The sequence below is a fragment of the Quercus robur genome, chromosome 5, assembly GCF_932294415.1.
Source record: "Quercus robur chromosome 5, dhQueRobu3.1, whole genome shotgun sequence".
NCBI classification, from domain to species: domain Eukaryota; kingdom Viridiplantae; phylum Streptophyta; class Magnoliopsida; order Fagales; family Fagaceae; genus Quercus; species Quercus robur.
In genome coordinates this window covers 31,038,787-31,051,489 of record NC_065538.1, presented here as the reverse complement: position 1 = coordinate 31,051,489, position 12,703 = coordinate 31,038,787, and the positions used below count along the sequence as shown (strand labels likewise).

Genomic DNA, 12,703 nt, shown 5'->3' with positions numbered 1-12,703 from the left:
TATTGGTTGGTGTGACATTTTTTAGAGTTACATCAAGTGTAACTTGAACCCAACACTATATTTTTTAATTTGATATGAATTTTAACAAATCTATCTTTAGATTACATTATCTTCATATATTTTTCATGCTTACAAAATTTCAATGTGATCAGAGATTTATAGCCATGTCATCAATCAATTGTTTAAATTCAAGTTTTCGTAGTTTAAAATAACGCATAAAAGATGAGTTTAAAGATCAAATGGTAAATTACACCCGATTGGCATGAAAATTGGTATACATGTTAAGAACATATAGAAAATGTGATCCATCGGTTGGATTTTCAAAATATGAATTCAACAATAAGTTATTGGTTGGTGTAATATTTTTTAGAGTTACATCAAGTGTAACTTGAACCCAAGACTATATTTCTTAATTCGAAGTGAATTTTGACAAATCTACCGATAGATTACATTATCTTCATATATTTTTTACGCGTACAAAATTTCAAGGTGATCAAAGATTAATAATTATGTCATCAATCAATTGTTTAAATTCAAGTTTTTGTAATTTAAAATAATACATAAAAGATGAGTTTAAAGATCAAATGGTAAATTACACCCGATTGGCATAAAAATTGACATGCATGTTAAGAACAAATATAAAATGTGATCCAACGGTTGGATTTTCAAAATATGAATTCAAAAATAAGTTATTGGTTGGTGTAATATTTTTTAGAGATACATCAAGTGTAACTTGAACTAACCCTATATTTCTTAATTCAATGTGAATTTTGACAAATCTACCGTTAGATTACATTATCTTCATATGTTTTTCATGCTTAAAAAATTTAAAGATGATCAAAGATTAATAGCCATATCATCAATCAATTGTTTAAATTCAAGTTTTCGTAGTTTAAAATAACGCATAAAAGATGAGTTTACAGATCAAAGGGTAAATTACATCCAATTGGCAAGAAAATTGGCATGCATGTTAAAAACATATGGAAAATGTGATCCAACGGTTGGATTTTCAAAATATGGATTCAACAATAAGTTATTGGTTGGTGTAATATTTTTTAGAGTTACATCAGGTGTAACTTGAACCCAAGGCTATATTTCTTAATTCAATGTGAATTTTGACAAATCTACCGTTAGATTACATTATCTTCATATATTTTTTACGCGTACAAAATTTCAAGGGGATCAAAGATTAATAGTCATGTCATCAATCAATTGTTTAAATTCAAGTTTTTGTAGTTTAAAATAACACATAAAAGATGAGTTTAAATATCGAATGGTAAATTACATCCGATTGGCATGAAAATTGGCATGCACGTTAAAAACATATAGAAAATGTGATCCAACAGTTGTATTTTCAAAATATGAATTCAACAATAAGGTATTGGTTGGTGTAACATTTTTTAGAGTTACATTAAGCGTAACTTGAACCCAACCCTATATTTTTTAATTCAATGTGAGATTTTGACAAATCTACCGTTAGATAACATTATTTTCACTTATTTTTCATGCTTACAAAATTTCAAGGTGATCAAAGATTAATAGCCATGTCATCAATCAACTGTTTAAATACAAGTTTTTGTAGTTTAAAAAAACACATAAAAGATGAGTTTAAAGATCAAATGGTAAATTACACCTGATTGGCATGAAAATTGGCATGCGTGTTAAGAATATATAGAACAAGTAATCCAACGGTTGGATTTTCAAAATATAAATTCAACAATAAGTTATTGGTTGGTGTAACATTTTTTAGAGTTACATCAAGTGTAACTTGAACCCAACCCTATATTTTTTAATTTGATGTGAATTTTAACAAATCTACCGTTAGATTACATTATCTTCATATATTTTTCATGCTTAAAAAATTTTAAGTTGATCAAAGATTAATAGCCATGTCATCAAACAATTGTTTAAATACAAGATTTTGTAGTTTAAAATAACGCATAAAAAACGAGTTTAAATGTCAAATGGTAAATTACATCCGATTGGCATGAAAATTGACAAGTATGTTAAGAATATATAGAACATATAATCCAACGGTTGGATTTTCAAAATATGAATTCAACAATAAGTTATTGGTTAGTGTAACATTTTTTTGAGTTACTTCAAGTGTAACTTGAACCCTACCCTATATTTTTTAATTCGATGTGAATTTTTATAAATCTACCGTTAGATTACATTATCTTCATATATTTTTCATACTTACAAAATTTCAAGTTGATCAAAGATTAATAGCCATGTCATCAATTAATTTTTTAAATTCAAGTTTTTGTCGTTTAAAATAACGTATAAAAGATGAGTTTAAAGATCAAATGGTAAATTACACCCGATTGGTTTAAAAATTGGTATGCATGTTAAGAACATATAGAACATGTGATCCAACGGTTGGATTTTCCAAATATGAATTCAAAAATAAGTTATTGGTTGGTGTAACATTTTTTAGAGTAACATCAAGTGTAACTTGAACCCAACCCTATATTTCTTAATTCGAAGTGAATTTTGACAAATCTACCGTTAGATTAACCTTTCATTACACTCTTCAAATCCATCGGTTATATTTCAAATTTAAGAATGGCATGTGATGGACATTTTTTTTGTACTTGTATGGTTATGTTATCTCAATCTGACCATCCAATTAGTTATATATATATATATATATATATTTAAGTAAATGTAATTTTATTTTTTTGATGGAAAAAGTAAATGGAGTTAGTCACATATTAAAATTCTTATATAAATTTAATATATAATAACTATGATCATTTTTTTTTAAATTTTTAATAAGATAGAACGCGTAATAATTTTTGTTGTGTGATAATATATATATATATATATATATTTATTATAATTATTTATATAAAAATAATTATACCTTTTAAATTATATTTATTTAAATAGTAATAAAATACGTATAATTTATTATATTATAATATAATAAAATACGTATAATTTATTATGTATAATTAATAAATAAATATAATTATTTATATGAATCTAACGTTTCGACCATCAATAGCTCAGTGGTGTGCTGAACGTGTTTTGCCGAAATGGTCTCTATTTCGAGACTTGACTTTGGTAAAAATTATTTAATAATTTTAAAACTCTAATTTCAGATTTTAAAACCCTAGCAATTGTTTTTTTTTTTCTCCTAGCCGTCCCCTTCCCCAAATTCTTTTCTCTTCCTCTAGAGCTGTTGCCCTCCCCAAAATTTTTTTTTCTCTTCAAGAGACGCTACTGTCATTTCCTCTTCCTTTTCCTCTTACTCTGAAATCTGGAACTACCTCTGGATCCCTCCTCATTTCTTACTCAAAAGAACTCAGTCAACGATTCTTCTTCCAACTCGAAATCATCAACTAGGTCTCGTAGCCAGGAGGCGTTTGTGCTAATTGAGGAAGAGATAAAAATACCCAGGTTCATTTTAAGTAAAAATACCCAGTTACTTTTATGCTAAAATAGATTAGATAGTGTATGAGTATACTGATGATGAGCGCATCGGAGCTCTTCCACAACCGGAGGTTGTCTCAGGTGGGCCGCGGTAGCCCCGATCTATGTTCCGATCAGACCTCTCATCGACGCCACTACTGCAATTATCACGTTTATCATCTTCATCATCATCACCAAGATTCCCAAGCCTCCGATCCTCTTCGACGGTATTTTTATTTATTTTTAAAAATTTTAATTTCAGATTGTTAATTCTGATATATAATTGTATATACGATACTGCTTATTTTATTTTGAAATTTGTAGAGGTTGTTGCTTTAAACAGCTGGAATTTAATATATTTGTGTATATATATTTGATAATTTTTTTATTAAAAAAAATTATTTTTGGAAATTTAAATTTACCAGGTGAAGTAATTGTATCATGATCGGTACTATAGGGTAGAAATTGCTCTTTTTTTTTTTTGTTTTGTTTAAATTATTATTATTATTTTATAAATTGTATTTTAGAACTTCAAAATTATTTTTGTGCAAACAGATGAGGCTTACTTTACCATTCATGATCTGTTGTAGCTTATTTATGAGAATTTGCTGTGAATGAGTATTTTCTTTTTCTAAATAGTTGCAAGTTTCATAACATAGCCTTATGGTTGTGTTTGTTTGTTAGAATTGATCACAATGGTTAAGCATATATTTATAATTTTAAATTTGGTTTCAGATTTTATAACTTCATCTAATCATCATCTTATGATTGTGTTGAGTTGTTAGCATTTTTTACAAAAATTAGATAGATGTTGCTAATATAACCTTTTCAGTTCATTAGTATCCTTTGTTTTTAAATATGTAAGCATAATCCAAATCATTAAAGGCCAAGCCTTTTGAATTTATTGTTTATAATTAATTTAAAATGTTTGGTTTTTGTAGAAATATGATTAATTTTTTTTTTCACATCATTTATGTCTTCATGAACTTGTTTTGTTAGGTTTATCAACTTATATATAACTAAATATCAAGCTATATATAAAACTTTTGCAAAATAGTTATATTTTGATCCTTTTGGATAAGTTGATAAATTGTGTATGATGTAAACTGTGAAGCATATTGTATGGGCTTAAGGACTTTTAGAAATTCGACCTGGTGCTTTAAGGGGAAATCACAGACATCATACTTGTAATGAGACACTTGTCATTTGGGGTGCTAAAACAAAATATCATAATGGAAATATCATAGCAGCTTGATTCTGTGGATGTAGGCCATACTAATTGTTTGGATGTGTTATTTATCATGCCAAGAAATTTAATTCAATACTTAGTGCATTAATGGGGGAAAAAAAAGAAAATAAAATTGGCAGAAAAGGTTTGCAGGAGCAATGAATGGCACATAATGGAAGAGTGAGAAGTTAAGTAATTCTCATTCTATTTTTTAATCAAATATTACTGTTTGGCATATTAAGATGCTATCCTAACTTCTGTTTCTTGTGGATGGAAACTTGTCTAATGAGTTCTGAGTTATGTAATTACCAAAAATCAAAAAGTTCTAGTGGTGAGACAAAACATACTAGTTGACTCCAGTGGAAGTTGTATTTACCCTTTTTAAAAATTGTTGTCTCTTTTACTCATTGTGTACGTGTATCATTATGCTATTACCAATTGGAATCGCTATTGTATTATGCCTACTTCTCTAGGAGACATTTTATATTAAAAGTAACAGAGTGACAGATAAGTTATTTAAATCACTGTACTGGAATATGGGATCCAGTCTGTGATATTTCACTAGTGATTGGCAAAAGACTGATTTGGTTTTTATGTATCACAGTGAGGGTGTTATACATTATCTGAATGTAAATATTTCAAGTTTAATAATATAATTTGATGAATCTTATATGATGTTTTCATATTCCTTCGACTTTAAAAAAAAAAAAAAAATTAATTATTTAATTTTCATTTGTGAACTATTTGCAGTTGGAGAACTACCAAGTAGTTGGTAAAGGTTGCGCTGAAGTGATAATTGATGCAGACGAGATTGCTGTTGCAGCTAGCCCAAGCGGAACTGCCCATGCTTTAGTAAATGTGGATCCAATTCGAAGTTCATACTTTATTGGGTGCCAAGACAGTATTGTAAATTATAGCAACTCATCTACTGATTTTAATGTCTGGAAAGATCTTTAAGCTTTATTTTTTTGCAAGTTTTGCTTGGTTTCCCTTTTCTGTCTAACATGCTTCATTTTTTTTTTTTAATTGCCCAATAGGTGACTACTGTACTAGGGCATTCCAAGGTTAAAAGTTTACTTTTTCTCGTCAATGCCATATTTTAGGCACTAGACAGGTATTATTGCTTTGCTATATCGAGAATGAAACTTTTTTTTTTTTAATGCAATTCATTTAAATTCAAGTATGAAACGACAGCTACCTACAACCTACACTCTCAATATATTATAATACTATTGTCATCCATTGAAAAGAGAGAAAAAATAAAATTTGAAGAGTCATAACTTCATATCTCACTCGATCTGGGTCTGGTTGCTTCTGTGGTGGTTTCAGCAGGACAAGCACTTGGGCTTTTATTATAGTTTCTAGTTTTCTTGCTTTGATTAGGCATGCATGACTTCATGGTGACATGATATTCTTTCATGACCATGATGAATTCACTTAATTCTTATCTTCTCTGCACCACTACTTCATTAGTTATTATTATTATGGTTCTATATAATAATCTCTCTCCTGTCTCTTGCTTTAATTAGCAACAACATCCTCCAAGTTCTCATAGGGTAAGTCATGAAAAGTTGGTGTTAGTTTTTTGTGCCAGCTATGATTTTATGGGGTCAACATGTTTCTTTGTTTGATTATAATTAGAATGGAATTGGGTGCTGTGTAGGGCTTGTTATTTGAGGAGAAAAACAGGCTGGGTCAATATGTTTTGTTATGTGCATCAATTTCAGTGTCATCTCGTCGGTATCCCCATTTACCAACCGCTGAAGGTTTCTTAAAGGATCAAATCTTTGTTGTTTCAGTCCCTCCTGTTGTGGGTATTAGTGACCTGGTACGCTTAAAGTAATTGTCGTTTAAAAAAAAAAATTAAAGACTTTACTGAATTGATTATTTACTTTTTCATGATCTTTTTTTATATGAGTGATTTTGGCCCATTGTTTTGTTACCAACTTTGTAGATGCTTCAGCATGAAGAACTTCTAAGGAGTACGCTAATGGATGGGAATCTTCAATGGCTTGGTTATTTGTCATCAACTAGTATGTCCATGTCTATATCCAAATTACATTTACATATTGACATGATTATGAAATTGTTGTGTGTTTTTGGTAATGAAATATCATACTCACCTCGTTTGTTATTGTGTTGCGTCTATTGATCTCAATATGAACAAGTGATCTATCCTAAAAATTAAAATAGTCTTATAACAGCAGATAGATTTGAAATCTGCAAAATCCCCACATTCCTAATAAGCACTTTTGATGCATTGAACTCTATTGTTTTTGTAGCAAATCCATTTTTTAGTGATTTAAACTCAATATCTTTTCATCAACTTGGTTTTAGTTTATTGTCTTGCTTATGCTAGGTGCCATATGAATAGTTAATTTCACAACTTGCGTATTTAATGGGAATTTGATGCCTGTGTAAATTATTGAATGAGAATCATTAGTTTGGGTGGAAATGGCACTTTCCTTCTAAAGATAGCAAATTATCTTGTTTTTGTCTCTAAACTCTCTCCTTTTTTTACCCTAATTTAAACACACTAAGACTCTTAATTATTCTTTCTCTTTATCTCTTCAATCATTTTGGTTTAGGTGGCCATGCCGCTTGCAGGCGGTGATTTTTAAACTTTGGATATAAGTTCAATCTAATTTTGTAAACCTGAAACTCTTGTGCTTTATTTGCTTGTGGAGAAATTTTACGTAAAGAGGTAGTAATCTCACAATTGCCTATCCAACCTTGACATAGTTATCGTGCTTAAGGTAAATTTTGTGGTTGGATTGAGGTTTCTTCATGTCAATTTATTTATTTATTTATTTTTAAGTTTAAAGATGGGCATTCTGAATTGAATTGGTTGATTTATCTTGTTGGAAAAGATTGGAATAGTGCATGTTGGTCTAAAAAAATAATATAAAAGTAGGTATTTGATTTATTTTAATATGTTGTATTTCAAAATGAAGGAGGGATATACGGTGTATTGTCAAATTGTTTAAGTCTATAAATTGATTATTTTAGTTATTATTGTTATTAGTTAAAAGTAAATTTAATAAGTCATTAACCCAAGTGAATTAGTAGTTCTGAAGGAATCCACCTCCTGCAATATGTAATTAGAGTTGTTTACTTGCCCACTTTATCATCACTTTGCATTTAAGATACATCTGTTGGTACCATAGTTGAATTAAGTATATAAACAGGTTTGTAATTTTACAATGACTTACTTTGGGACATGGAATTTCAGTTCTGGATTTGAAATTCTTTTTTTTTTCTCAAAAGAATGCTATACATTTGGATTGCAACAATGAGCTATTTTTCTTTCTCAAATGTGTGGGATTTTTTTTTTAGAGTTGTTAAATTTAGTCATTTTTGTATTTACCCTTGTCTACTTCTTTGTGCTAGGATGGTGCACATATTTTTGAACTTTTCTAAGAAAAGATACTACTTAGAAATGTATGTAATTGTCAAAATATGAATTTCTACATTCATTACAAATCATGTTTTGTTTTCTTAGTTTGCTAATATTTTGTGGTCTAAATTCAAAGTTTAAGGTGTTGCATGCGCATGATTACTTGTTTGCTATTTTCCACTAATGATAAGGTATTTTTTTAACTTCTATCATCATCTAATTGTCTTCTTTTGATCACAGATATGCCAGAGAAGATACACACTATCTATTGTATATATATGATTTAATGAGAATCAAGTTGTATACTTGTATGCAATGCCTAAAGAGGCCGAAAATATTGATGCTCCGTTAGTAGAGGTAATTCCTCCTGCACCATTAGCATCTTCTATGGATTTTATGGGATTGTGAGTTTTTTCCCCTTAAGTGATTTTTACACTCTGCGTTCATGTGATATTGTGTATTATAATTTATATATGATTTAATGAGAATCAAGTTTTTTAAATGCCTATGTATAATGGAAATTTTGATGCTACTTTAGGAAAGAGATAGTCTTCATGGACCATTAGCACCAACTCCCAACTCATCTAGAAAATAAATTGGGCCCTATATTGATAATATACTTGTTGGTTGGATTTTAGGGAAGTTCCTTGGGTTTATGTATCTCATTGAAGTTTGTGATTGGTTTCATCCTGTTATGATATTTGCATTGTTTGCGGCTGCACATTCATGTGATGTTGCATAAAGGGTATGAAAATCACTGTTATGTATTGAGAATATTCTAAGTACATCACAGTAATTTGTGAATACAAGGGTATTAGAAATAACTATACATTAATTTTGTCTATTTAAAAAAAAAAAAAAAACTATATGTGTATAAGCGAATCTGGTAGTGTCGGTGATTGTGGATGCGATAGTTGCTTCGTTTGATCGTTTCCTATACTGATTAGATCTGTGGTAAAAATTTTGTGTTTTTTTTTTTTAAATTTTGAATTGAAATCTAAGGTATTCGCAGATTTGTTTTCAATTCGCATCAATAGATTTTTGGTGTTAAATTTTGGGTATAGGAGCTTTGGGATTTGTAAGGGTTTATATTGTGTTGTAACGTGTTTAATTTTGTGCAATATAGGCCGAAAGTTTCATCGGCACTTTTCTTCAATTACAAGTTTGATAAATATATTTCTATGTTAATATTACGTTAGTTTCAAGACATTTGTAGTGTTGTTAATTAGTTACATTTGTGGTGTTGTGTTAGTAGAGCTAAAACTATTATAGGTTTTTTTGTAATAGGTCTGCAAACCATTTATTTATTAGCAAATAGTGGTTTTAAAACCCACTAGGAAAATGTTTCTAAAAAAAAAAAATACCTATAGCGGCGGTCAAAAAGCGCTGCTAAATGTGCACATTTTACGTTTTAAATGAATCCCTATAGCGGCACTTATTGTCCGCTGCTAAAGGTTGAAACATATAGCAGCGTTTCTACCCGCCGCTACAAGTGCAATTAGTCATTTTTGATTGATTACCTATAGCGGCGCTGTCTGCCCGCCGCTAAAGGTAGACACAATAGCGGCGGACATGACCCGCCGCTAAAAGTTAATGCCACTAATTCTAAACACGTATGGCGGCGGTTTTATGCCCGCCGCAATAAACCTTCTCCCACCGCTAAAAGGTACATCTATAGCGGCGCTTTTCGTGACCGCCGCAATTAACCTATAGCGGCACTGCAACACTGATGGGATGGCCCGCCGCAATAGCACCCACCGCTATAGGTCGTATGTAGCTTTAGCGGCGGTTTTGGCCCGCCGCAATAGCCCGTTTTCTTGTAGTGATAGTATACTGTATACCCACTTCTCCAACTCAAGCACCTCCCAACAAATGGCCCATCACCCAAGTTGACAGCACCCAATTGAAGAGCATGTGTAGGTCCATAGAAGACATATGCAAGGGGGCTACGTGTTTTTATTGTATTCCATTTTGTATTAGTGTGTTGGCAAGTTTTTAGGGAAAGGATGCTAACCTTGCTGTACTGATTCATTTCTATAATCAAAAGTTTTATAGGTTCCTTAGCATATGCACCAAAGGCTACTTGTTAATTTGTTTATATAAAAGTTTTAATTAGAGACACATACTATTTTTACAACATTTATCTACAATTAAAATCAAAACATTAGGATGGGACATAGTTGTTGAATTTATTGAAGAAGAGGTAGCAGAAGAAGAAGACATATTTGACAAGAGCCAACTTATTTGACGAGAGTCTATGGCTTTGATAAAATAAAAGAATAAATAAGATTTTGGACTATCCAAGGTAGAGCAGAGAAAAATTGGACTTACACAAATGGTACACCGTCCCCCTACTATTCATTATGACATGGAACCTCAAACTCATCACACAATACCATGTACTTTTTCTCCTGCTTAACTCTAATAAGAACCATCTCTCCTTCACTCTTTTTGTGTTCCCATAACAACTTCACATAACTTCACTTAAAAATATATAATAAGATGCATAATATAATTCATATATATATATATATATATATATGTGGGGCCCAAGAAGTTGTGGCCCTGGCCCGTTTTTACATTGGGCCCAAGGCCCGAGCCGAGGAGGGGTATAGCCGAGGACGGGTATAGCCGAGGACATGTAATAAAAGTCCAGGTAGTCCTGAGACATAACCGAGGACAATTCTATCCTCGGCATATCCGAGGTCTCCCTGAAAGAAAGGGCAAGAGCGGTATAGGAACAGTTTTGGAAAAAATCTAAAATATCTATGTCAATAGAGAAGGGGACGCTGGATAGTATAATGATCAAGGACAAAGGGAAAGCTACTATTACTGCCATTGAATACTCTGCACCTGACAGAGGCATGCTCTTCAGCTTTTACAACTACCCCCAACCACTTTGGGTATGGGCTGATGGGACAAGTATCAGTCCTGGAAAGTCGAACCTACACGTGGACGAAGGATAAAGGATACAGGTTAATATAAAAGGGGAAGCAAGCAATCTGGAAAGAGAGGCTGGGAAAAATAGCCAAGAACCAGAGCCTCCCAGTCCGCCTCCAAGAGAAAGACTCCTCGAGTGAACACGATTTAATTCTGTATGAACACCACGGCAAACCACCGTCCGGTGACCAAGGCCTAGCCTTTCAAACCCACGCTTTATAAGTGATATTGTTTAGGCCTTTTTACGTGCGAACCCAACATCATTTTGGGTCGTTACAAATTGAGTCCTTACAATTGGCGCCGTCTGTGGGGAGGCTTGTGTGTTGGCACAGGTGGTGGGCGTAAAGTTCCATTAGGGGCTACGTTTCTTCACTAGGGGCTGCGCTTCATAGTGTCAGCAGCACGAATGGTTCTAGGGGGTTGGCCGAGGAGCTCATCCCCCTAAACCAAGGTCCCGCGCCATAGCCGAAGGGTTAATTCCCCCAACTACTTAAAAAAGCTAAGTTTTGGACAGAACTAAGGTATTGCATGGTCCTCGGACTCAAACCTATGGAGAAACCAACTACTTAAAAACTGAGTTTTGGATAGAACCAAGGAATTGCATGGTCCTCGGACTCAAACCTATGGGGAAACCAACTACTTAAAAAAGCTAAGTTTTGGACAGAACCAAGGTATTGCATGGTCCTTGGACTCAAACCTATGGGGAAACCAACTATTTAAAAACTGAGTTTTGGACAGAACCAAGGTATTGCATGGTCCTCGGACTCAAACCTATGGGGAAACCAACTACTTAAAAAAGCTAAGTTTTGGACAGAACCAAGGTATTGCATGGTCCTCGGACTCAAACCTATGGGGAAACCAACTACTTAAAGAAATCAAGTTTTGTACAGAACCAAGGTATTGTATGGTCCTCGGACTCAGACCTATGGAAAAATCAGCTACTCAAAGAGAATTCTAAGTCGCTCAGTCCTCGGACCAAATGCCAGAAAAGGTTAAGGCTATGAAGGTCATTAGGAAAATGGCGAAACGCCTTATTACTCAGCGACCCGCAGGGGCTATTCATTTTGGGTTACATATCCTCGGACGGTTACCTCCTACACCGCACCGAGCATTCAGCTGTCATCTCGGCTGTTTTGGGGTATGTACCGCTTTCTCAGGTCGGCATTGTTGTGCCGAACAACTCTAATAAGTTCGTAATAACATCTTTTTCTTAACATCTTTTCCTTAGCAGGGGTTTCAACCCTAAGTATTGCTTTTTTTAGGACGGCCTTATCAAGCCGAATAGCCTGATAAGTACAGAATTACATCTTTCTCTCAAACAAAGGTTTCTTCCCTAAATATCATTTGTTCAAGTCGGCATTATTGTGCCAGATAGTTTCAATAAGCACAGAGTAAGGTCTTTTTATTAACTGGGATTTCGGCCCTAAACATCGTTCAGAATATAAAAATAAAAAAGAAGTCATATGGTAGAATATACAAAATAACCATTTCAGAAAGAAGAGGTAGAATATACAAAATAAAGCAATGTTGACTTTTATTAATATAAAGAGGTATTACAGCGTACTATGAAGGGCTTAAACGAGCCTATACAGAAAACGAATTGTAAAAACAATAATAATAAAAAAAAAAAACACACAAACAAACAACCAGAAGTCTTTTTAAGCTCTGCTCCGAAATCTTTCCAAATTCTGCTCCAGTAGCACCCATATTGAAAGGAG

The 12,703-nt window shown here is 32.5% G+C and overlaps 1 protein-coding gene across 1 annotated transcript; it reads left to right on the top strand.

Annotated features, from left to right (window-relative positions):
• The first annotated feature begins 3,044 nt into the window (after nt 1-3,044).
• LOC126728103 (uncharacterized) lies at nt 3,045-8,547 on the top strand. Its single transcript, XM_050433973.1, has 6 exons — nt 3,045-3,072; nt 4,554-4,648; nt 5,396-5,762; nt 6,178-6,476; nt 6,603-6,681; nt 8,286-8,547. Exons 1-3 carry the CDS (start codon nt 3,045-3,047, stop codon nt 5,603-5,605), a joined length of 333 nt encoding a protein of 110 aa, XP_050289930.1. The 3' UTR covers nt 5,606-5,762; nt 6,178-6,476; nt 6,603-6,681; nt 8,286-8,547.
• The last annotated feature ends 4,156 nt before the right edge of the window (nt 8,548-12,703 follow it).

Excerpts from the sequence above, each read along its gene's own strand:
- LOC126728103 (XM_050433973.1), top strand. The coding sequence starts at position 3,045 with ATGGTCTCTATTTCGAGACTTGACTTTG. Across the intron at positions 3,073-4,553 it reads TATTTCGAGACTTGACTTTG|GACTTTTAGAAATTCGACCT; the intron begins GTAAAAATTATT and ends TATGGGCTTAAG. Across the intron at positions 4,649-5,395 it reads GGGGTGCTAAAACAAAATAT|CAGTTGGAGAACTACCAAGT; the intron begins CATAATGGAAAT and ends GTGAACTATTTG.